At 39.7% G+C, this 27,397-nt stretch overlaps 1 protein-coding gene across 1 annotated transcript in view; it reads right to left on the reverse strand.

The window, feature by feature from the left end:
* phlpp2 (PH domain and leucine rich repeat protein phosphatase 2) overlaps positions 1–27,397 on the reverse strand; it is a 39,521-nt gene that overhangs the window by 8,528 nt on the left and 3,596 nt on the right. Inside the window, exons 2-11 of the mRNA XM_078248850.1 lie at positions 24,316–24,449; positions 14,548–14,738; positions 12,791–12,916; positions 9,440–9,594; positions 8,073–8,219; positions 6,869–7,099; positions 4,658–4,860; positions 4,437–4,497; positions 1,982–2,077; positions 1,189–1,344 (exon numbers count right to left, since the gene is read on the reverse strand). Of these exons, the coding sequence (XP_078104976.1) occupies positions 1,189–1,344; positions 1,982–2,077; positions 4,437–4,497; positions 4,658–4,860; positions 6,869–7,099; positions 8,073–8,219; positions 9,440–9,594; positions 12,791–12,916; positions 14,548–14,738; positions 24,316–24,449 (1,500 nt within the window). The remainder of the gene's footprint in view (positions 1–1,188; positions 1,345–1,981; positions 2,078–4,436; positions 4,498–4,657; positions 4,861–6,868; positions 7,100–8,072; positions 8,220–9,439; positions 9,595–12,790; positions 12,917–14,547; positions 14,739–24,315; positions 24,450–27,397) is intronic.

Raw genomic sequence — 27,397 nt, forward strand, 5'->3', positions numbered from 1 at the left:
GGACTATGACTAAGAGCAGGTATTGGGGGTTAAAAACTACAACTTGTTATTAACATATCAGTAAGCAAAACGTATTTACAATTAAGATGATATTCAGCAGTATGTAGCAGCATGATTTATATTACCTTTTTCTAACAATAGTTGCAGCTACAGTATTGGTAGTATTATAACAATGTAATGTGCAAGTATGTAAGTGCAAGCCACCTATTATGTGCAGAATATAGGACATACCGTAATTTAAGTACAGGGATATGTGGATTGTTAAGGTGTGGCTTTAAGGTTGATTTTTTTTTAAATTCTCATTGTACTAAAGAGGATACTGCTAAACACAGACTGTTAATTTATCCTTTCAAGTGGAGCAGTGATTTACACGCTGTTGAACCTGTGCCGAGAGGAGGGACAGTAATTTGAGCTCCACTGGTCCTGTGTAATGGATGTTGTTAAGTCATTGCCTGTGCGTATAACATAGTGAACAGTAATAAACCCTGTACTTCTGACACATGAAGAAGTGAACCTTATCACGCTGTTGTTTTAAAACAGAGTCAGACATTATTACAATGCTATCTCTGAAGCCCACAAGACTGTTGACAGACACCTTACTGGCCTTGTGGCCTTGTGGCCTTTTGGAATTCAGTGTCTACACGAATCTGAATATGTGAAAAGTGTCCTTATCAACCTTGTTTTTATAGCCATATATCATTTCCATCAGAGTGTAACTGCTTTCTCTTGTAAGCTGTGCAGCTCTTTAGACAACATATCAGGAAACCCATCATGCACAAAGCAGTCACTGCCATTACGTCTCAGGATTAGAGACAGTAAAGTACATTAAGGCATTTGAATTGCTAATGGGTGTTAAGTGATTTACCACACAGGAAATAGGACGGCAAATTAAACTCCAGCTAGGATTTAGAATGCATCATTGATAAAAAAAAATAAAAATAAAAATTTGATCTTAAAAAAAAAAAAAAAAAAAATCTTGACCACAATCCCTACATACAATCTATACTTCATCTCCAAAACAATAAGATGTGATACAATAACTGTCAACTGCAACCTAACAGGGAACACACTCCAGGTAAATGTTTCAAAACAGAGCTGCTAAAGGACTCAAGTAATAGCATACATAGTTTTAAGGACAGGATGAAAAAGGAACCAGAAAGATCTGTAGAGAGAAGTTGAGATACTCACTTTAAGGCCTTGTAAAACATACTCTCAGGGAGCTCAGCTAGCATGTTGTGCTGGAGGTCTAGGGCTTCCAGAGGGATGTGGTCAAGTAGGTCAGACACTCTCTGCAAACGATTGTTCCCCGCCAGCAGCTTTCTCAAACTCAAGCTGTTGAGCAGTCTGTCGGAGGCCAGAAGAGACATTAGAAAGCCAGATTAGGACAAGAAAAAAGAACAGACCAACAAAAAAGGAAACAAACCAAAGAACATTGTATCCCTGTGCAGACTTAACTACTGGATGACCTTTTAGCTTGGCTGCCTAAACTGACTTTTTGTGCTCTCCTGAAACATCACATTTTGGGTGGGTACCGAGGACAGAGGATTATCTCATTTGAAAAAGCTTTTCTGATTTCTCATTCAAATGCAAATGCCTGTGTTGAAAGCTGGCTGTAAATGATGGTAACTCTGAGCAAAGCACTTTATATGAAGGACATATTTTACAGTTGCAACCAAAAGACAAAAATACTGTCTTACACAGAGAGACTGATACCAGCTGTTATTTGTGCCTTGTTATTTCCATTGTTTCACTACCATAAGAAATGTTTAAGATGGACAATAGGAAAAGCAGTTTGGCAATAGAGTGAGCAGTTAAAAAGCATGACCATGTGTAATGTGACACCTGATCTCCCAATTCTGGACACGATAGCCATCTGTTTATTACAAGAGCTGAATCCATTTCAATTATGCAATTATGCAACATAAAAGATCAAGTTTAAGCAGATATGGTTCAGGATTAGTGACAGAATAAGGTCAGTAACCTGGAAGGAAGCTCAGACAGGAGGTTGTGCGTGACGTCCAGCATCTCAATTTTTCTGCAGTCACACACCCAGTCCGGAAGGTACTCCAAAAGGTTCCTGTCTCAACACACACACAGTCATACACATAGAAAGACACACACACAAACACTCAAACTGAGCGGAGTTGGCATTTGGCTTTTAATAGTACAGATGAGTAAACAGGTTTGAAACAGTGGTAAACAGGAGGCCAAAATAATAGCCAAAACAATATCCTTGAGGGTTATTTAAGCATGCAAATGATCTCGATGGGCATTTCAATAAAAACAGTTAGTGTCCGCAGTCAGTACTGGAGGTCGACTAGAAAAATTAATTGGTACGGTGGCAGGTCGTTCAGAAACACAAGATAACTTATTTGACCCCTGACATACAGTGATGTTCACTGTGCATAATCAGGCCTACAGCAAGCTACGGAGCCCCCCTGGGGTCATCTGATAAAAAAAAACTAAACCGTGCGCACAGATTCATAATCCGTGCTCTCGGTTTTATAAACCATGCGCACAGATTCATAATCTGTGCTCTCGGTTTTATAAACCGTACGCACAGATTCATAATCTGTGCTCTTGCACAGATTCATAATCCGTGCTCTCGTTTTTATAAACTGTACGCACAGATTCATAATCTGTGCTCTCGGTTTTATAAATGTAAGCAAAATTAGAAAGATATTCACAGATTCGAACTTCTGGGATCAATTCTCTATAGCAAAATGTTATTAAATCACAAACGACGCATCTTTCCTAATGTAGTAAGGTTAACAACGAGCTATAAACTCATTTTCATCAAAACGAGCCGTCCTCCGACCTGGAGAAATAACATTATTGGTCTCTATGAGCAGCTGGCGGTGAGACGAGTGTTTAGGGATCATCTACAAACTACAACACCGACACAAAAATATCTATTAATTTAATGATTAAATAAGGTAGTGTCTCCAAACTTATTTTTTAAAAGTAAGTGCTGTAGTACAACTACAAGGAGATAAGTTATAATTGAGATAAGTTTGGAGACACTACCTTATTTAATCATTACATTAATAGATAGTTTTGTGTCGGTGTTGTAGTTTGTAGATGGTCCCTAAACACTCGTCTCACTGTCGTCTCACCGCCAGCTGCTCATAGAGACCAATAATGTTATTTCTCCAGGTCGGAGGACGGCTCGTTTTGATGAAAATTAGTTTGTAGCTCGTTGTTAACCTTACTACGTTAGGAAAGATGCGTCGTTTGTGATTTATTAACATTTCGCTATAGAGAATTGATCCCAGAAGTTCGAATATGTGAATATCTTTCTAATTTTGCTTACATTTATGCCAAGAGCACAGATTATGAATCTGTGCGTACAGTTTATAAAACCGAGAGCACGGATTATGAATCTGTGTGCACGGTTTAGTTTTTTTTTTATCAGCTGACCCTAGGGGGGCTCCGTAGCAAGCAGATTATGAACATGCATCACAAAAATTAAGTAGAATAAAATATGTGATTTGTTATATTATACATACATATATATATATATATATATATATATATATATATATATATATATATATGTTATGTATAGGCCAAATGTGTAAGAGGTTCACTACCTTAAAGGGATCGTTTTTTTTGTTATGAAGTGGGGTTCTACAGGGTACTTATCCATAGTTGTGTGTAGTTGTATTACCTACAGTAAATGGCGGTCGGCACCCAGTTTGGATAAGCAGGCAGGAGTACCGGCAAGGAAGCTACGCAATGTACTGCTGTGGATGGGGGCAGCAGGAAAATATGTTTTAGCCACCTAAAAAAAGAACAGCTTCAGTTCCCCCGACGTAAACTTAAACAGGGCTGTTTGACGGCAAGGTAAAGCTGTGAAAATATTCTAAATATAGCGTACACTTAAACTAAGATTGATTTTTCTTTAGGTGAGCCTTTTTTTAGATGGCTAAAATATGTTTAGCTGCTGCCCCCATCCACAGCAGTACATTGCTTAGCTTCCATGCCTGTCCTCCTGACTGCTCCTTCAAACTGGGGGTGTGCCAATTTCCATCTACTGTAGGTAATACACTGACTATGAATAAGTACCACATACAACACCACTTTAAAAAATCTGAACTATCCCTTTAAAATGTTTTTTTTTTTCTTCAAATTTTCAAATCTTTTACTGATACAGCCTGAAAGGCAGTCAAGTATCTATACAGGCAAAGTCAATCTAGCATTAAAAATAATGTGTTAGGGGCTTTGTTTAGCGTCTTTGCCTTATACACACATACAAGCTTCACTTGGTAGATTCCACAGAATATTTGCTTTTGTTGGGTATTGATTATCCAATTCAGTATTCAAATTCATTTACACCTTAAGATAAAGATACTATTGTTAGACACCAGAGCCTCTGTTTAAAAATCTGTGAACACAGAGACCACAGCCATTTCTTATTCCCAGCCAGAACTCACTGTGATAGGTCCATGTGTGTCAGCTGGTTAGGGACTGGATAGATGTTGACTGTTGTAAGGCCTGTGGGCAGATAAAAGCAGCAATCAGCAGCTAAACATCTGGCCCGTTCATATGTGTGCTTATAAGATGAATGTATCACTTGGGACAAGGGCCTGAACATACAGACAACAGCAGCCAGCGAGGCAATAATAGCAGCTAGTTGACACTCTGTTTGACTCACGGTTGCTGCTGGCATGAAGCATGCGCAGTGTGAAACCGCTGAGTGTGAGTGTCCCCAGCTGGTTGCGCTGGCAATGCAGAGTCTCCAGGTTGCACACGGAGCTCAGGTCTAGTGAGTCTAAGTAATTGTCCCGTAAGTCCAGCTGGGTCACCTGGCTCACTGCCTCTAGACTAACACTTTTCAACCAGTGCAGCCCATTTAATCTGCATTAAACAGGGAGCACAAGAGATGAAATATCACAGGTTATTCCTACAGGAGCAGAAACATTAAGGTGAGTAACATCAAATAAAATGCTTGATACAGAGAATAAACTCTGAAATTTCATACTTGCTAAAATTAAGATCGTAGTAGTATGGTATTTAGGGCTGCTGAAAAATTAGCTCACTAAAAAAAAATATTCCAGCAGTGGCTATTGCATTTTACAGTGACAGATCCTTAGCATAGGTTACTTGGAGAATGTCACAAGTATTGTGGCATATAGAAATGAATAATAGCAGTAACCATGTGTCCTCTAAATTTTCCACACTGTAATATGTCACAGCAGTTTCACCTTTGGAAAGAAAAGAGGAGTAATATAAAATAAATATTGTAGCAATCGTTAAGGTCAATCAATGTGAATTTGAAAATGATAGATGAAACACCTCAGGTTTTATTAAAAATCTAACATTGGCATCCAAGATATTGTCTTTGTTGGAAGACACTGGAACCACTCCATTGACTCTCCCTTTGTTTCACTAGGGGACAACTTCTATAAAACGTTTTTGTCAGAATTGTCTACCCATATTTAGCATCCTACCTTCTATAACAAGGTGGACAACAAAACAATAAAGAAATTCTGAGATCATGGCTGTCAGGTAAGGCACTGTGCTGAGATCCAGGCTCTCCCTTACCCCATCCATCCTGTTAATAAACAACAATTTCTCTTTTATGAGAGCTGCCAGCCCGCTGATCCACTGCAAGTGCACCTTGCACTTTTAAATATAGTCTGCCATTGCCAAGCTGCAACTTCACTCCCAAGGTTGAATTATTAGCTGGCTGTGGGCGGAGCAGTTGTTGCTGGTTTGATCCTCAGACTGGTAGGAAAATCAATAAGTAGAGCTTTCCCATCCTTCATTAACCACCACAGAGGTCCCCTATGAGAAACAGTCATGGAAACACTTAGCCCCCCCCCCCCCACTGTTCCTTGTGGAGCTGCTAAGAGGCAAACAAATACATATGACTGTAGTTCTAGGCAGATTCCAGGTGTGAAACAGAGCAATGTGGAAAAAACGGCATTTGTGCTTAGCAAACCTGGCATCTATAAATAAATGTTTTACTAGAATTACCGCCTTGCAGTTGTATGCATTTGCATACCAGTCAAGTTGCTGTTTACATCTGTGTCTGTCCAGACTATATATATGTAGTGAAGACTTTAAAGCAATTTAATAAAAAGCTATTAAGTATATTTTTTTAATGGCGAAACATGGATGTTTCACACAAACTTCAACCTGGCTGCACAGACGATCTAAACAATCACCACAGTTTCAAGGTGGGCAGCCAAGATTAGTCTCACCAATTCAGTATCTGACCAAATGTCTCCTCTTCTCTTCCTGAGTTATGGTGTTCTATAATGGCTAGAAAGTGTTTTTTCAGAACAATATGACGTCACAGTAAAGTTGACCTTTGGGATATAAAATGTCATCACTTCATCATTTTATCCTATCCTATCATATTTGTGTGAAACGTCATAATTAGCGTAGGAATTATTGAGTTATGGCCAAAAATGTGTTTTGTAAGGTCACAGTGACCTTGACCTTTGACCACCGAAATCTAATCAGTTCATCCTTGAGTCCCAGTGGACGTTTGCACTAAATTTGAAGGTATTCCCTCCAGGGGGGTTCTGAGATATCACGTTCACAAGAATGGGACAGGCAGACGGCCAACCCAAAAACTTATTATTAAATTATAAAAATGGTGAGGCTATAAAATGTAAAATTGGTAAAAGGAGGACTGGCTGAGGTTCAGACTAGTGTTTCTGTCATTTATCTTTCAGTCAATGCCAGAGGAAGAAAAACACTTTGTTTTACTCATGCCTACTGAATGATTGACAGTGTTTGGGGGGTCCCCTTCACATTGCATATTACATTTTACATATTGATCCAAAAGAGAAAGAAGAGAGGGAAGAGACGAAGAGAGGAAATGCAGAGGCTGAGCTCTGTTTATTCCTCTTACCGGAGGTCGATGTTTTTAAGGTGGCTCATTCTGGCCAAAGTACACAACTCCAGACTCTTCACTCTGTTCCCAGCCATGGCCAGTTTGTCCACTGCACTCAACCTCTCCAGCACAGCAGGGATGTGAGAGAAGTTGTTGAAGGAGAGCCCCAGGCTGTTGAGCTGGGAAAGGCCACCTAGCTCTTCAGGCAGGGAGCTGAGATGGTTCCCATCCAAAGACAGTGTCTGTAGGCTACAAGATGTAGAGAAAATCCATGTTTACTTCAAAGAGTGGTCAAACGATCTGCTTGTGTCCATTGTAGTTATATTGCCATTGTTTACTGAGCAGCATCCTACATTAAAGTGAGCAGGTCCACAGGATGAAAACAGCCTCAGCTTCCTGACTTAATCTGATTGCATAACAAAATATTTTAATTTAATGCATTTCACTGAATCCATTTAAACCTCAATCCAATGAGAGAAACATTATTATGTGCACTAAAAGGTGCAAACCACAATAACCTTGGACAGAACAAAAGCAAAAAGTGAATGACAATATATACCACACAAAACAAATGAACAAGACAGAAAACATATTACAGAGAATGTATTTATTTATTTATATGTATCCTGCTACACTAAATACTTAGGCATTATTTATACTAGCAACATTCTTATAGTTTTATAATTCAGTTGTACAGCATTATTTATATTTACATTCATATTGTTGTTCAGTCAAAACCCCCTACATTGGAACATAATGCCACTGTTTTTTCTCTTTTGTATTTTTGTGTTTATGTTGCATTTTTGTGTATGAGTGTATTTTTGTGTTAGCACCTTTGGATTTCGGAAATTACACTGTTTCCAAATACTTTGTATGTGGAAATAACATATATAAAAAATAAACCTTAAAATATCTTTGTGTTTTTGCTTTCTGATTTTTCTGATTTTTTTTAAACTCACATACACAGGAATTGTTGTCTCCTTTAAAGCTGACCTAAATTGCAATTTGTGCAGGATTTCACTATGTGGTTGTGTTTGGGATTAACTTCTTATAGAATTACTTGGTGTGCTTTTTTATGTGCTACTGCAATTACCTCATGCAGTTCAAATAGAATTTTGTGTGTACCTGTTGTTGATGCATACCCTTAACTATTGTATTCATGTACTGTGTGTAATCTACTGTATGTATGTAGTGCATGTACATGTGTGTCACTGTGTCACACCTTTGAAGGTTGCCTATCTGCACAGGGACGGTGTGGAGATTATTACAGGAGAGGTTGAGTTCAGTCAGGGTGAGGATCTCACACGTACATTCAGGGAATACACCCAGACGGTTGTGAGACAGGTTCAGGCTCTTCAGCTGAGAAAACCTAAATAAAGAACAGAACAGCATGGAGGACCTTGCTTACCGTATTCATTTGCCCAGATAATTTACCCTAATACTGTATCTGAAGTCTCTTTTATATAGACCTTAGTGGTCCCCTCATACTGTATCTGAAGTCTCTTTTATATAGACCTTAGTGGTCCCCTCATACTGTATCTGAAGTCTCTTTTATATAGACCTTAGTGGTCCCTCATACTGTATCTGAAGTCTCTTTTATATAGACCTTAGTGGTCCCCTCATACTGTATCTGAAGTCTCTTTTATATAGACCTTAGTGGTCCCCTCATACTGTATCTGAAGTCTCTTTTATATAGACCTTAGTGGTCCCCTCATACTGTATCTGAAGCATATTATTGTTAAAAAACCTCATAAAGTGAAATTTTCATGCCATGGGACCTTTAATGCACTTCATGTTCACCAGATTTAGATCACTGTATACATTTCTCACAAGTATTATCTCCTGTGCTCAAAGAAAAAAAATAGGGCTGTCAATGGGTTCAAATATTTAATCGCAAGATTTTCCATAGTTAACTCGCGATTAATCGCAAATGACTCACACATTTTTTTATCTGTTCTAAATGTGCTTTTAAAGGGATATTTAAATTTTTTTTTTAATGATCTTATCAGCATGGGATCGGACAAATATGCTTGCTTTATGCAAATGTTTATTATTATTGCAACAATCCAAAACAATAACAAATACAGTGTAGAATATTTTCCATAATAACCTCAAAGGTACAGTATGCTCAAAAAATATGCTGAAAGCATAATATGGCAAACTCAAGCCCATGAACAAACAGATGGGCATATTTACCTGAATGTAACATTACTTGGTTATACTAATACAATGTAGTGTCCCACTTTACACTTACAAACGTTAACTAAACATCCCTTTTTTTTAAAGCAGCTATGTTTCAATATGCTTCAAAGCCTGGCACTTTCTGGGGGCCTGGAGTCACTTTCTGATTTCCCAAATTATGAAGTGGGCGGAGGTCCAAATCATAGAAAGCGCGTGTATTAATCGCGCGTCAAACTATGAAACATAGTGGATGAGCTGAGGCCAGAGCACCAGAATAGCGCACAGAAATGCAGTAGAGACCTATTTTAGCGAGGCAGACACTTTCAACCGCAAGGCCATGATCCTAAAGAACTAAAGAAAAAACGCGAATGTTGTGCATAATTCTTTAGGTTAAGAATGTATGATTACCTGGGGAGGTTGAGCAGGCCTCCAGGCCCCTGAAGACTCATGAAGTTGTGTCTCAGGTTGAGGTGGGTGACATCCTGACTGTAAAATAGATATTCAGGCACTGCTTCCAGACTGTAGCAGGACAGGTCCACCAGGCTGACTGTCTGAGACACCACCTATACACGCACATGCACACACAAAAGAAGGGAAACTTTTAGTGAGAGTACTACTATTTTTTGTTTGGCGTGTCGGCATCACATCTTTCATATCACAACAAGTAGCAAACCTGAAACTTGTATCCAAATGCCATGTCAACATATATACTGAGCTGCCTTTTGCTCCAGCGCAGGCAAAGAAAATCACAATCAAGATGAAATCCATCCGGTATTTTTGGTGTTTTTGAAATAACACTATTATCAGAAGTGGTGCAACTACACAGTTAAATAATAATAAAGCTCCTTCTTGCAGCCTTGCAATCCTAAGAGCATTTGATAAACACTCTAACTCCAAATACATCCAACAGCAGGCTGCACTATTTAAAGAGTTTTTACCTTAAGTGAGCTGGGACAATGGACAGTGGAAGCAACTACATGGGCCTCAGATTATGTAAGCAGCCAGCTGCCTTGCCAAGACATTACTTCAGACAGACAATGCCCTAGTTTCCAGTTCAATTAGGCTTTTTTCCCTTCTTCCAGGGAAACCCAGTCATCATGAATTAAGAGTGTAATCGAGTAACTTCAATATGAGGCAGTTACAGTCAGACCATAGCAAATATTTGTAGACATACATTGAGTTGCAGGTTTATTAGGTACACCTATTTAAAACTAATGCCATCCAATACAACAGCCTGCAATAAATCCTACCTTGGTTATAAGTTAACGTTTAGTCTTTGCTGAAACCTTTTCAAGGTGATGATTCAACTTTATGGTCAATGTAGGCTGTAGTTTGTGGTGCTGTTGAATTGTACTTTGTTAGGCTAAAGCTTAAAGAAAAAAGTAAATCCCCCAGAGAATGAATGCGAGACACACACACGTTACAATAGTTTTGCTACTTGTGAGAATATTGTGAGTGTCGAGGAGTGTGTGATTGCTTCTACTTGTGTGCTTTTGTGCTTATTTTAGCATAGTTTAAATCTTAGTCTACTCTCGCTGCTGTCACAGTACAGTTACACAGCGTTGTCTCACATTTTTCTTGTACAAAATGTAGCTGCACCATCTCAGAGATGATTGTTCACAGGCCAGCCATCATTGTCGGCAACCGAGCACAGTGCTCATCCAGTCCAGTCTCCTCCATTAACTACAGGGCTGCACACTGTGCAGTAACCCAGAAAATGGGATGGCTGCTCAGCAGAGCGTGACATCACGTCACTGCTTTTAAAGATGACAAAAACAAAACTGCTCATCTCCCGCAAAACTACTCATCTGCCAGCCACTTAAAAATCAACAACTCCTCTTTAAAAAGAGTCATTAAACGATGGGAGAGTGGGACGATGGACACAGATTGACAGAGAAGAATTAAAGAAAATAATAAAAGAGATTTGCTGTTAAAGATGATTTGCATAGTAATTAAACATTGTGACTGTGAAACATTGTAAAGCAACGTGATAGAGGAAGAAGACAAGGAAAGAAGACACTGAAAGGAGACAGCTGTTTTGGAAGGGAATTAAAACCTCATAGCATGAAGGGAGGTACAGTGATTTTTACCTGTTACTGAGGTCCTTGATCAATAAGTCCCTATACATCAATTCAATCATTATTACATGCAATCAGATCATTTCCTTTTCAGCTGAGGAACCAGGAAACACTTTTGTGTGGTTAATCAACTCCATAATGAGTTACACAATAAATATCATCCACTGAATTAATTAACTGCACACAAATTTAACTGATGTGTAGCCAGAGCTACGCTTTTAATGCAGTTTGTACAATAACAAGTAATACATTGCGTAAAATTGTTATTGGCAGGAGATTTTTGACGCCATTTATGTTCTTGTATACAGAATCTCCACCAAATATATAGCCTGTCAGCAAAAGAGGACACATATTGCAAAATTAGAATGCAATTAACTTCATATAATAGCTGTTTTTTAATTGCGTAATTGCTTAAGACCATGAATAAAGTATTTACACAGCAGTCATGAGTCACTTTTCCCTTGTATTTAAGAGAAACCTTTCTTTTGCGGTGACTGTCATATAGGAAACCCTACATTTTTTTGGATAATATATTAAAATGTCAGTTCCTCTCAATTGTAAAACTGCACCAATTGGTAATTACATAATTAGTTAAAAAATTTAACTAATCTACAATATAGTTCACCAATTCTGACTTCCTATGAATAAAGAAATATACATTACAATTATAAATACAAATTAAAAAATTATGATATGCTGTCCTATAATGTTTACCTACACTCCAGTATTCAGTCCTGTCCTGCAAGCACATTTTGCAAGCACAAATGTACTTGCTGACTCCCTCTCTCGCACACGCACACACACACACTTATGCAATGTAGCATAAACACTGGCCCAAATTCACCAAAAACCATCAGTCATCATCCCCAGTCTCCACAGAAAGTCTAAGTCTCAGCCTAAATACAGTGCACTAACAAGCTACTCCAACCCAGTAATCCATACCACCATGGTAGAGAGAGATCCTAGACTTAGCATGAATCTACAACTAATTGGATTTTGTTTCTTTTTTTCTGTTGGCTTTGGCTTTCTCCTTCCATGGCTAATTGTATGTTGGCTCTGCCTCAGTGGAGGCTCTCACAGAGGCTGTTCAGCTGCAAGAAGGAGCTGCAGTACAATAGCCATTAATTATGATATTAGAGACAAAGTAAGCTGAGCAGAACAGAAACAATGATTATTTTATAGAACAGCTGTGAAGACCTCGCAAGATATTCTGAAAGAAACACTGTGCATAACAAATACAAAAATGGGTTTGGGTCATTTACCATCCTATAATCCACAGTGACTAGCATAACAAAAGCTCTACTGGTGAGGGCCTTTTTGTAAAAAAAAAAAAAGAAAAAAAGAAAAGAAAAAAAGAAAAAAAAGAAAAACTCAATAGAAGTGCCCTCTGATGGAAGTTAAAATGATAAACTATGTGAATAGAGGTATGCTGTTCAATCTATGCCAGACACAGCTGAGGGTCTGCTTCTATGGAGCCAATCAGACGCACTCAGAGAGGCAGTTTCTGATTGGACAAGTCAGCATGCAGAAGGCAACTGTAGTCCAAACATCTAATCTCTGCTTTAAGTACAAGCCCAGAGGGACTAACTGGAAACAAACAACTGCTGCTAAAAGAAAACACAGATAGACACATCTTGTGTCCTGCACACACAGTAACACACACCCTCTGTCTCATGCTTACTTTTGAGGCTTGCCGATGCCATCGCTGGTAGTCTGTGAGTGTGTCAAAGTTGACAAAGTATGTCTGGGCCTGTGATCCGGCTGAGCTGAACATCAGACAGTGCTGCCTCCGCTTCACCTCCTCCACCTCAATACAAAGACAATACACAGATACGATGAGGAGGAACACTGGGAGAGAAAACACAAATGGAAAATTATGATTATCATTACTCATTATTGCAATGATATTGGTAAAAGAATAACTCAATTTTCAGTTATCTTAACCAGGGCTTGACATTAACTTTTTTGCACATGAGCCACTGTGGCTAGCGGTTTTACAAAAGCTACTAGCCACTCAGCATCTTCACTAGCCACTATTTTGTGGAAAATTACGTTTCATGTGAATATGGTTAAAGATGGTTTGTTACAATTAACTTGAAGAACCAGATTTATAACCCTTTTTAAATGTAAATGAGCACTGTAAACACCTAAATCAAGACTACATAAACTATAACACTGCAGTCATCAAATATTCTGCTCTGATAATGTGTGTAAAGATCCTTTTTGTATGAAAATATGCAACCGGATAAGACACAGACATAAAAGAGTAACTTCTTATGCATAGGGTAGGTGGTGCAGGGGTGTAAAAGATTAGTTGAAAGTAGTTGAAAGTGATTTGGAGCGCTCGCGTGTCACTAAGCAGCCAGCACGAGCCCTCGGTGACGGGAAGCGGAGTGCACAGACCAGATGTCCTGCTAAATTGTCCTGCTGCATGCTTTCTCTGTACTTCTTCTACAAACCTATACCTTATACAGTCTATGACCTGTACAGACGCAACCGTTGCCTCGGCTTGCCATGTCGCGTGCGCCCGCTGAACGGAGCTCTGGGGGATATGTTAAGGAATCGCAGCAGCTTGCTGGTCTGGTGTGCCATACGGGCCACCGTACTCCAACCGTGGGCTGCTGCTGCACACTGGGTCACAGCTGTGTTCCTGTGTCGAGCAGTGGTTCAGTAGGCTACTCCAGCCAACAGTGTTACAATATAAAAGGCATGCCACACGCCAAAGTGGCTAGTGAAAGGGACTGCGTTACCCGCCACTGCCGAAATCTACCTGCTTTGGCGGGTTGGTGGGTGCTAATGTCAAGCCCTGATCTTAACACAGTTATTTATCATTCAGTGTAGTTCATCTTACTGTTTTTCAATTATTTAATACCTACTGTATATTTGATAAAAGATGTCCTACATTACAGCCGCACCTGTTCCCTTCAGCTGTGTGCCTGTAATAATTATATAGCATGCACCTACCAGGCTGTCAGGCTTTTCTTTTGTTTTCAAAGATTTTAAAGCATTTTATGGTGGATTTCTTTTAATTTCAGTGTGCATATTGTAATGTGTACAAATAATCTGCACTGTCTATAGCTTCCAAGCTTTGAGATCAGAGGTTTTCAACTACTTTCCATCAAAGGCCAGGTGTATAAAGACTTGAATTCCAACAAAAAACATATTTTATTGGTTCCCTGTCGGTGGTTCAAGGTGAAAGTAAAATCAGCTGTATTGTCTTTAGTTGTATATATTCTGTGGCCTACACAGCACACACAGTTGAGAATCATTGTACAGTGGTGCGTCATCGTTTTAACTGATCAGCTCTATGCAGCCGTCCAACCCAGCTGTGTTGTTACAGTGTATCTACACTTAGCCTGGAGTGTGAGCTCTACCCTGTGGACAGGGAAAGGTTAACACCCCTTCAGGTTATCTGATCCCCAAACATTGAACTCTCACCTTTCCCCCCACCAGGGGCAGGATGTGCATCTTCCCAGTCAGGCTGTCTTTGACAGAGGCCACGATTAGACAGGTGCCGCAGAGAATGACCTGTCGCTCTGCCCACTTGTGCAGCTGCGTCTTGCCCTTCCTGACGCTGAATACGCCTTTCAGCAGGGTCCGCTCCTGCTGGTCTGCATTCACTGGACGCTCTGGAGGGAAAAGCCCACACACAGTGGTCAGTGTAGATCTACAGACATTGACATTAATGCACAAGATCCCCCAAGCCTCCTGTGCTAAACAAATTCTTTTGTAACTAATTAATTGTAAATGTTCTGCAGTTACCCAGAAAATGAAGTCATATAGACACTCACATGTCAGTATGATATCACCTATAGATGAGTCAGCTTCTTGGCTTAGTACTGTAATTCCAGGAACAGATCTTACATCAGCACTTCAGATGGACACTGCCCTATTATCTCATATACTGTACATCTGATTAGATCACACTACACGATCATAAGTTTTATCTTATGTAGAGTAAGGGTGAGGAAAGTTTCTCCATTAAACTCCATTATTATATATAAATAATAAATTAAAGAAGTAGGAGAGTTCTGTTGTGGCTGGACCCAATGCAAAACCCCATACTTAGTTGGGAACTGTGGGTCTGGGTTTGTTTAAAGAGCAGCTATTATACTACTTTTCTGGTCTTAGTTTTTGATTCAGGACTCCTATAGAGCAGCCTGACATGATTCCCTGCACACTAAATGATGTAGTAGGGCTGGGCGATATGGAGAAAATCAAATATCACGATATATTTGACCAAATACCTCAATTTCGATACCGCAATGATATTGTAGTGTTGACTATTGGTGCTTTCACAAAATATTTACACAATGAGATTTTTGGTAAATAATCATCAGTAATATGGATATACTAATGATAATAATGACTAAGTGGGTAAAGGCAAATAATAGAACAGTTACAACAGTCTGGTAAGTTCAGAAAATGACAACACTTTACTGTAATGCAGCCTTTAAAACCAGGAAAAGACACCACCACCATGCCATATTATGATATTACGATATCCAAAATCTAAGACGATATCTAGTCTCATATCACGATATCGATATAATACCGATATATTACCCAGCTCTACGATGTAGCTCGTCGTGAAACTCTTCCCGTCATCTGTGCACTTTCTGCAGCTCCTCTGAAAGCTGGGTTTAGGTTCCTCCTCCTCCTTGCCCCCCCCTCCAGCCAAACCCACTCCATGACCTGTGATTGGTCATCTTTCGGAAGAGCAGCATGACCATGTAGGGAAGTCCGTTTCATTGACGTAGACAAATCCAGGAAATTCAAAGAGCCCACTGAGACCCAATGAGATCCGAGCGTTCAGAGCTGGGCAGAGCTAACCCAAGCTGCCTGCAGGGCTTATGTCTAAACGCATGTACCTCATTATTTGACAATTTGGTATCATTTATTAATATATATAGATCAAAATAGATGAAAAAGCACAATAGGTGCCCTTTAAATTCCAACGTACTAAAGATTTTATCTCTTTCTCTCCCTGGCTGTACCAATCATCTGTGTTGATGTTTGTCATGTGTTGCAAGTAGACACACAATGCTCAGTAAGCAGTTGGAAAGAGAAAGAGGTAAATAAAGCAAAAAATTAGCTTTGGATCCAGAGTTGGGTTTAGGTCTAGTTTGGCAGTACCAGTCAGGTTTAGTCAGGTTGGGTCCTGAAGATGTGGGAATGGGCAGATGTCAGTTTTAGGCCTAAACATAACTCTAAGCCATAGCATCTCAATAAAAGATGCAGATACGGGCCACGTTCAGGTCTTAGTTTAAGGCCAGTGCAGAACTCTAAGCCATAGTATCTCAATTTATCCTTGCAATTCCAAGCTCTTCTCTTTTTCCTCCTTAATATAATTCATTCTCCCTCTCTTTACAGATCAAACTTGGAACAGTGAAATCAACACACCAGTAAACGCATCAGAGCTAAGGTAGGTAAACTGTCAATGTGTCCTGTAAATGTAATATGAATATGTCCCCATCTATCCCTTCCTCTTTTCTCTTCCTCTTTTGCTGTCCTAACCCAACAGAAGCATCAGTCATATTGATGAATGAGTCAGGGTTTTGTCACATTAAATGTAGCTCTTTTCAATTAAATTGTGCCAACTTGCACAGCAGGCAGCTTTAGCTGGCCAGTGCTGAAGGACACATCAGACGGCAGTGCTGTTGTCTCTGCCAGCCATCAAGTACACTCAGGTTAATGGCAGGTCAAATAAGCACAGAGGAGACACTGCCTCAGCCTCTTGTCCTCTGTGGTTACATTTTTCCTCAAACCAACTTGTGCTGCCTCCCAATCAGAGGCTGTCATTGACAATCTGCGCTCTCTCCCTCGTTCGGTCTGACTCGCTCTTCCTCTCCACCTTCCCATTCACTTCACAAGGTCATTCAAATGAAATGAAAGGCTGCTCATGTTTTTCTTCGCCAGGGAAACGGATAATGAACAAGCCAAGTGGTTCTGACAACAAATGTACTGCCTGGCAGATCAATAGCAGTGACTGTGTGATCCTTGGGCGTCCCCTCACTTAATGAGACAATTAGAGACACAAACCATCACAGGGTCATAGATGGGTTGTACGTGAAAGAGGGAAAACACCTGGACATGGAGCTGGATATCGAACCACAATGCTTTTTTGGCACAGACCGTGATGCGTCTGGCACAGAATGTTGAAAGTCGGCATTGATTGTTTGCTTACACTGTTACTTTTCTTTACTTACTTTTACTCTTTGAGTCACTGAATTTCTATCCTAGTTTTAGGCTGTATTGTATTAAGGAAACATTTTTGCATGGGTGCTTGTGTTTAGACTATTTAACTCATTTAACATTTTAGAAGCTTACTTAGTTTAATGAAAAAAAAGAGTTTTATTTATATTTGTCCAAGAAAGGTATAAAAAAAAACATTATTTTGATATTGGTACTGAAACTCAGGTATCGTATAGGCATGGCACTAGTATCAAAACATTACCCAGCCCTACTGGACAATTAGAAATAAACATTATTTTGGTGTCATTGCCCTTTCCTGTGTATCACTGAATGAAGATTACTATAATGGACTGACGCCTTCTCTGTATGCCAAATACAAAATAAATTTCATCACATACCTCATTAGAGTATTTGTAATAGTAGTTTACTGTCAACAACAACAAAGGTATACAGAATCCAGCTGACAGCAGTCAGAGTAAGTTAGAATAAACCAAAAATAATATATTCATTAAAACAAGTAATTAAGCAAAACACTCGCTCACTGCTGTGCACACATCAATAAGCCTGTCATCACGCACACACTCTACGAACAGACACATGCTGACAAGGCACTCTCATTTGCTTCACAGTATATCACCAGATACAAGCACACTTAGCTTTGTTATGTTGTCAGGGGGCTACACTCTTAAGAGCACTACCTGCAGGATGCTAACACACAGTCAATGCTCTGAACACTATATATCGCAGGAAAATAATTCTTAAACAATCCTAAGCCCCAGCTAAAGGTTGTTTGGTTGAAGATTTCCAAAGTGACCTTGCATTTTATCACAAGTAATATCTTAATTTACAAGCTATAATTACCTGTACCTTCGTCCTTCTTAAAAAAAAATATATATTCTAAAGCATTTCTGGATTTGTATGACACTGGTCATCTAACAAAGACTGATACAGAACATAAATTATTTGTGCTCCTGTGCGATTACAACTATACAGCACCACAAACTCCCAACTAGAGTAGAAGCACCTTTGGCTAAATCGATTGACAGAAAATTAATCAGCAACTACTTCGTTTGAGCCATTCATAAAGCTACAGTGTTAGTTCTCGCTCCTCCAATGTAAGAATTTGCAGATTTTTACAACAACAATTTTCAACAAGTAAAATTATACCTCAATTTAATTAGTTGTCTGCTGGAACTGTGGGTGACAATTACACACATAATATGCATACAGGAATTCACGGTGTGAGCATACAGGCATCCATTAAACCATCAACATAATGCTTCCTGCACGTCCATATCAATACAACCACCCATCTGAAAACCATTGGCCTTACGCAATATCAAAACGTCCCCACCATAAAGAGCCAACTTTTAAAACAAACACACATGCTAACCCTCAAGGTCTGTGGGGCTATTAGTTGCTAGGGAAACAGGTTGTTCACAAAATCAAAGTCCAATCTGAGTTGGTAAACCTCCATACTGTCTCCAGCAACTTCTGGCTGCTCTGTGTAAAACTGGCCAAATCAATCCCATCCCACTGATGATGAATAATGTTGACCATTCCCAGCGGCTCCAGAGGGGTTTGGTGACATAGTTGTAGACATTGTGTAACACTGTTTTCTGTTGCAGGATGGTTTTGTCCATGCTAAGGGAGTCCGTAAGAGCAGGGCCACGGAGAGGCCGTGCTGCCTGCACTAAACTAATCATCAATGTGTCAAGCGGCCTCCTTGGACAGGCTGCCAAACCAGAGGGACAGTGTGACAAATGACAGATCAGAAAGTCGACTGTACGACTTCTTATCTCTCCTCTGTTCATCTCAAGTGTTGCTGTGGCCTTCACTCGCCAGCAAACTTAGTGACATCTCACTTCCCATAGCATGCCAGATGAGCGACGAGGTCAGATTCTGCACTCTTGTCACTGAAGAATAAAAATGGAGAGAAAAACTGAAAAAAAACAGATGGGAAGAGGGATATGAGGAAGGTGACAGAGAGAAAGTAGAATAAGGGAACTGAGAGGGATATGAAAGGTATACAATAGGATGTGATTGGGTGATCAAAAATAAGAGCAGAAGTGAACTGAGGAACTAGAACAGGGTGGTGGGCTAGAAACTTATTAGTAAAACTGAAGCCATTTGTCGGAAAGATCCTTACAGAAGACTAAAATTGAGGTAACTGCTTGCCTTCATATCTATTATTATAACTATGAACTGCTACGTTTGCTATGTTTTATAGACCAAACACTTCATTTGCTGATCAACTGATTATGAAAATAATTGTTAGTTGCAGTCCGAATTTGAACAATAAACAAGAGTAGTGATGTATCATTCAGAACAGCTATTGATTAACTGGATGACAGCATACATTATGTATGTATGTATGTTAGTTCACTAAGTATCCGGCACCACTCTGACTTTAACCAAAGTATCTGCTCTCTTGTAAACATCTTTAAGACTAAATGAATATCGCAAAATGCTTCATTTAAAATGCTCCATCATTGTAGGAGAGTTAAGGAAAATTAAATGTACCCAAAATAGGTAAAGTGGCCATTCTTTCTATTTTAGGGTCCAAACACAAAAGTCATTGTGCCAATTTTTTAGTCTGTAGCTCCTGATCTTGTGCTGGAGGGTGTTTATACAGTACGTTTTTGAAACTGAACCACATGATTTCAATAGAACTGTCGAGCACTCAGTTGAACACAATACTCCCTGTATCCCAGAGCTTTTTTGTCTTGCTCAAGATTGCATAGATTGCGTTAGCATGCAGTAGGGGGTCAGTGGAGGCGGAAACACAGTCTGATTTGACTCAGAACAGCAAGCTCTTTTTGGCAGTAAATTCAGATTCAACCCACCACCCAGATGCTTCCTCTTGGTGGTCTGTGTTTACCTCTATTTATAAAACTCTTATTTCAACTTTGTGCAAGAAATTCAACTTTGATATCAAATAAAGCAAGCCTGCACTGTGCAGAACACAGATGGAAGACACACATCTCAATTCTGCTTTTGAATGCAGATGACATTAAAACAGACCATTAAAATGTTGGATATTTTTCAGCAGCAGTAAGCCATCTGAATTGAAAACTGACCAAGAGTCTTGGATGAAAGACAGTCTGCAGGTTTCAAATAAGAAAGAGGAAATCCACAGTAGAAACGGAGCTCCATCATAAAAACAGCATGTTACGAGGAGCTGTCAGGAAACCACGGAGAGCTTGCTCTCTGCAGACCTCTTTTGCTCGGGGCAAGTCTGTGAGAACCTGGATCTGAGTTTCATTTTTCTCTTAAATCACAGTCTGAGTGCTTGTCCACTTTTTTTTCTCTGTAAACCAATTATTTCTGCGTTTATACCATAAAATGAAGAAGCAGCCTTGTGCTTGGTTTTCCAGTGTGTTTTAGCCTCTCTGTTCCTCCAGGACATGATTATTATGACTCAGTGATAAACCACTGGGCCTCAGAGTTTCAGACACTGGTTCACTGTCAATATCATCCCAGTTTAGGACACGCATACATGTCTTCATTTAGGTATAATTTCCATTAGTAAATCAGCACCAGCCAAATCAATAATGTATTAGCTGAGTTCACACCAAGTTTATTACAGTTTTGAATTTTCAATTAGTTTTTAGTTTTGACTTTTCGATTTCATTTTAGTTGCGTTTAAGTTAGTTTTCAGAGTGTTTTTACTAGTTTTAGTTTAGTTTCAGTTTTTCAAAAAGGTTAAGTTTTTATATATTTGGTTTAACAGTAATTTTAGTTTGTTTTTGTTAGGGCCAGGTATAATGTCTCAGAAGTATGTAGCAACATATACATGCAAAATACATGGTTGAAGAACTGTATAGAAATGGCCATGATGTTTAATGTTGGCGCTGCTTTAGTGTCCGATGTGAAGCAATTGCTGCACAGCATCATCTCCTGGAATACAAGTCTGTTTAATTTCGGTGGTTCAATGTTACGAGAGTTGATGGTAACTCATGCTGTCTCCCTTTTCAGTCGTGAAATATTATAGCTAAAAAACTAAAACTGAAATGATTTACGTTCATTTTATTTTATTTTTACTAATTTTATAACCTGGCAATATAGTTTCAATTTAGTTTGTCTTGAATGTTTTAGTTAAATATTTGTCATCGCTTATTTTCTTTTAGTTTTAGTTAGCTATAATGTGGTTAACATGGTTTACACTGCTCGCAGATGACTTATTTCCTTCTGCTCTGACACTGAGCCTGACGTGAACTGTGCACAGCAGCTTCAGGTCTCTAAGCTCAAAGATGTAAGACAGAGATCACCCAAGCATAGGTGGAACAGGGCTCAGTGGAGCTTACAGCAGGCCTTGTCTGTGCTGCAGCTGCAAGGGCCGACACAGAGAGCCACTGGCCCTCGGGTCTCTATAGTTGTTTTCACTAGGAGCTTTTTTTTTATTAAGTCAGCATTTAGAAATGTTTACTCCCCTGTCCATGTTTGTTTTCATCTCATCTGTGCACCACAGCAGGAGGGTGTGTGTGTGGGTGTGTAGAGGGGGAAGAAGGTTCGAGATGAGTTTCCTGAACAAATAAGAGGATGGTAATATGGTGAAGTTTAATAAATAACCTGCTAGATTGCACTTTGAAACAAATTAGTGGCTTGAAGGAAAATAAGGCCATAAACAGACAAATACACATGCCAATGAGCAAATGTGCACACCTACATATAAAATGAAAGCATACCCTTTTATTTGCATGTAGTCTACAGACTTGTTATAACAGACCAATGTCTACATGTAACCCTGTGCCTCTCGTCACATGTCTATGAGCCAAGAGCTTTAACCAAAGACTAAATTCCTTCCTCAGACTGATTAATTTGAATGATTTGTAGAGGCCTGAAGCAGTAAACCTAACTTATATTTCATAAGGAAAAAAAGATATTGCAATATTGTTACAGGGTCAGTTCACCCAAATTGTAAAAAAAAAAAACGTACAGTATGTCCCGCTAGCAACTGTTTTGGGAACACTTCTTTGGCAGAAGAAATCCCAGTGAAGACCAATGTGGTTATTTTAATTATACAAATTATTTAGAGTAACCATGACATTTATTCTGCAGAAAGAAATACATTGAGCACCATAAACAAAACCCCATCAACTGTGGTGGTGACAGAAATCTTAGAGACAGTTATCTCAATACCTGGGCACATAAAACCACACAACTAACTGCATGGCTAGATACCCTTCAATCAACTTGCAATCCCTAAGGCTGCATTCAGGTTGGGAATCACTAATGCAGACTCTCAAAGGCTATTGAATGCAGAGCTGACACATGCAGTACACTACATCAGGTGGTTCTGTAGCGGCTGTAGTCTTAACTGATGGACCACGGTTTCCCTCATCTGCTTAGTCAGATCCTTACCCCTGACAACAGCTGTGAGAGAGCAAGCACCTGGGAGAGGGATCTCAGAACAAGGTTGTTATGTGTCAGCAATGCATCACAGCCCACCTACAACACACCACTGTGGGTGGGAATGAAAAACCAGGTTTACCTTGCCTGGCCTTACCGTGCCAGCTAAAAAGTGAGGTCTACTGGTGAAGCTGTATAACTGGAGAGCTCATGAAAGTTATACTCCAAAACAGTTACTTCTCACTACCTCCCCAGTTCTACAGTTAGGGAAGCAAATGGCCAAATTAAGTTGTGCTCTCAGCCTTGCTGCTGCGTCAAGAGTGCCGAGTACCAGTCATGCCTGGTCTCTGGTTCTCTTTTCCCATGAGTTGACAAAAGGAGGCAGGAAGTCTCCAAGAGGCCTGGCTAGACTCTGACCAATGTGGCCTGACTACTGATAGTAGCCAAGATCCGACCAGTTTTCATGTTGGCAAGGGGCGAACAACAGTAAAGCTTCCACTGGACACATAGGGACTAAGAATAAGGCTACAGTGAGTTTAAGATCTGACAGCTAAACAAATGAACATCGGTTGTATTACAAGGCAGATAGAAAGAGACATTTGTATTCATTCTAAAGAGCCTAGCTAAAGTCAGAAAAACATAACACTGCTGATTATAACCCAAATTTTGTTCTGATGAGTGATTATTATCAAGCAAGGTTGCCATGATATCTTAAACTACACAAAAGTCTAGGATTCAAATTTTAAACTGAGCATCAAAATTGTCTCAGATCCCTCACAATTATATCCAACATGTTATGGGGCCTTTCTGTGACTTTCTTATTCAGTGTGACAGCACTGCATTTCAATGTAGGGAGGGTTATGTACTTTCTGTGGGAGTAATTACATGTGAGCCCTTTGGCTGTTTGCTCAGTCTTCCTGTTTCTCTGGCACAGCAGCATGTGAGCAGTTCAAACCCCAAACATAGGAGTTCCACTGACTCAGCAGGAACATCAGTTGGTTTATCAAGTGGAAATGCATTACAGAACATCGTTCACCATTTACCCTTAATGGCAAATCCCTTAATTGCTGCTACTGTAAGAGTATCATTAGACCAATGCACAGACTCAAACAGGGAGAGCTAGAGATGTCCACAGGTTTATGTGAGCTGTATTAACATGACACATGCAGGTATACAAATTTCTCCAAAGAGTCGCATCCATTCTGCCACTGGATTAATATACCATACTGACACAGGGATACTTAGTCACTCCAGTCCTGGGGTCATGGAAGCATGTTGACAGCAGCAGGTGAAACATGGGGATGGAGAATCACCACAGGATGAAGGTTGGTCACTAACTCATGAGGCTGTGATGGGTGTGTGTTTGTGTTATCCCTGGCTATATTGGATACTACAGTAGAGACAGCTTCAGAAAGGAATCACTCTCAGGGATCTTCAAACAACAACTGGCTTGACTCTGTCCTTGCTAAAAGCACACACTTTCATGTACACACACAGACACAAGATCAAGATCAAGAGGATGAAAAAAACGTTTTGGAACGTTTGACCTGCTGCAGCCTGTTTTTAGGCCTTCAGGTCCGTTTTCCTCCTGCCAAATCCCACTGAGCAGCAGCAGATAGTGAAGATTGGGGATGATGGCCCCTGTGGGTCAGTACTCACCACTGTAGAAACGAATCAAACAGCTGAGGTCTGAGTTGGCTGCTTCTTGCTGCACTCGTATAGGCTCTGTGTAGCCCATAGCTGCCAGGTAGTCATACAGCATCTGGAGCGGACGCTCAGAGGGGTCCAGCCTCCTACAGGACAAAAGAAAAAGAAAGATGGTGTAACAATGCCAGTCACAAATTAGTTACACCAGTTTATTTTACTCAGTATGGGGGACACATACACTGAAGCATTAACATCCAACTAAAGGTGGACTGTTTCTTTATCCCTGGTAAAAACAGCAGAGAGTTTTTTAATGTGATAGCAGAAGAGTCCAGAGAGTCCAATTCCTAAGAGAAAACTCTTCTTGTTCAGGACGCAAAGATTTTAAAAGGTGTAAATATGCAGCACATCAAATATGAATATACAGCACTACAAATTTCAAAAGCTTCAATAGCAGATGACATGGCCAAGCTGAAAGCACCACTGCCAGGCACTGAACCATGGTTCCTGTGGTGATAAATGCAGTTTTTGGTGTTTGGTGGAGTTTTGTTAAAAGAAAAAAAGTTTGACAGAGCTTCGGTTAGTCATTTGGAACCACAAACTTAAAAGATATAATATGTAACGTTTCCGCATTGAAATGTCTAAAACCGACTACACCTACATTATATATTTTGTTGAGTTGTGTACTTAGTAGGCTGTAGGCTGGGTGGGTTGTGCACTGTCATTGTGCAATAAGTAGGTTATTGGGGTTATGCAATATGTTAGTGGTGCAATACATGGGCTGTTGGATTGTTCAATATGTCATTATGTACTCCATAAGTTATGTGGAAGTGTGTCATTTGTGCAATATGTTGGCTATTTGGGTTGTGCAATATGTCATTTTGTGCAATACGTAGGCTATTGGGGTTGTGCATTATGTCAGTGCGCTGTGTCATTTTGTGCAATACGTACGGAGTTGTTCAATTAGAAACTGCTAATGAAAGGAGGAGTTAATGTGCTTACTATATAGGTACCTGTGTAATGTATATGAAAGCATGTTTTGTGCTGCATGAGAGTATGTATTGAGAGATGCTTATTTTCTGTATTTTGTGTTGTCCTTGTAAAGCTGCAGAAAGGACAGAGTCCAAAACAAATTTCCCTTCGGGGACAATAAAGTATATCTTATTATCCCAAATGTTTCCAAAAATGTTCAAACCCAGAGAAATCTGTAACCTGAACATAAAAGTAATAAAAGTAATAAATACACAAATAAATACTCTACATACACTCGTTCACATTCATACCAGTCAAAAATATATGAACAAGCATTTTAAAAGCATGGAAACAGTATTGCATGGGTTGTATTTTTTCACTTATATTTCATGACACCAAGGTGAGGAAATGTTTGAATTTTGTTCAGTTCAATAAGGACTCTTCCCGCTGATGAATGTCAACCCTGAAATCCGGTACCCATAGCCTGATTCAAGCAGCCTTTCACATAAATGCTTACTGTTTGGCAGCATGATGGAAGTCTTGTAAGCACGACCGCAAATGCAACTCACACTTTCGCTTTTAACCTAATCAGCTGAAAATAGTCCAAACAAAGGCCTGGGGATTACTCATGCTCACTCATCTCTTGAACAGCCTATCATTACTTAGACTTGTTTTGCCTGATAGTCTGAGCCATCCACTTTCATGACTTCAAATGCATTTTACAATTTTCAGTTCTACCTAATAAGGCATTAAACCATGAAGACGATGATTTGATGTCCGAAAAGTTTTAGTTTTGCCGGTTGATCATTTGAAAAAAATATATCAGTATCTGGATAAATAATGACTGACAAAAAAAAACTGACTGACAAAAAGTAACATTTACAGTAAATGAGACCGATGCTTGAATTTTGAAACATTGCTGACATCCCCTAAGCACAGTAGGCAAACAGATATCAATACTCATTCCCAAGCCAAAGGCCACGTCCCTCTGTCAGCCTATATGATTTGCAGTATCATGATATTTGATTTCAGACAGCTGTGGCCCCAACACCTCAATGCAGGATTTAGGCAGCTTCCAGCAGGCAGCGAGAGGAGGATCACTGACAGTCCCTGTTGTCCATTCATACTGATGCTTACACTTAGCACAGATATGCCTCATTTATTCACAAATCCTTCAACCTTGGGCAATGCAGCAGGAACTTGTTAAAGCTCATGTCAAATACCACTCAATGGGTTCCTCTGTCCTCAGGGTGGAAGGTAAATTACGCTGCAAACTATGGAAATATGTCCCTCTATTTACAGTAGCCCATGTAACAGAGATAGGTGGGGTTTACAGAAACAAATCCAAATCACAATATTTGTAGGTAGACATAGTTTTCTAAATGGTCGCTACAGTAACACCTTTAAGTCTGAGTTTAATGTTATGATGTGCATAATGTTTCTGAAAACTAATCTTAGCCACATAGCAGTCCAAAATATTTTCAACCAAAAGGTTCAGGTTTTGAACTAAAAGCAAAAGCATGATAATCATAACATAATGTTATCAAAAATCACATCAGCTGTTTTCTGTTGCACACGTTTACAATTTGCAATGTACTGTGCCTAATCTGTTCCAACCCTTCCCCTTGTCCAGCAGGCCTTTCACCCAGCATCTACCCTTCACCTTGTCAGTGTTGAACCCACGAGATAATGGCCCTGCATCACTTATTTGTGTTCTGCCTGATCAAGCTACAGGGGTTACCTAACCTGACTCCCGTAGCTGGCACTGTCCTGATCCTGCATGAGGTTCTGTCTGCTCTTTTAATACCAATCACTGGGGTATTCTTAGGCTCGTTCGAGATGAGCCAGGCCTGCGCAGAATCGATCACTGGTGATCGCCATTAGATTTGTTTCCGACGTCATGGACACGTGCAACTATAACCTCACACGACCGCAGTTTTTAGAGGCAGGCAGTGCAGTTGCTCTCCACCGACTGCAAAACCCAGGGCATGATGCGAACCGCTTGGCTCTCAGCTGATCTAACAGCTGATTGGTTCAGAATTGACTCAACAATATGGCATTTTATATAAACTTTAATTGATATTTGTATCTAATGTTAGGTGACATTGAGTGTTTTTGAAAGGCA

This window comes from Sander vitreus, chromosome 1, assembly GCF_031162955.1.
Source record: "Sander vitreus isolate 19-12246 chromosome 1, sanVit1, whole genome shotgun sequence".
Classification (NCBI taxonomy): domain Eukaryota; kingdom Metazoa; phylum Chordata; class Actinopteri; order Perciformes; family Percidae; genus Sander; species Sander vitreus.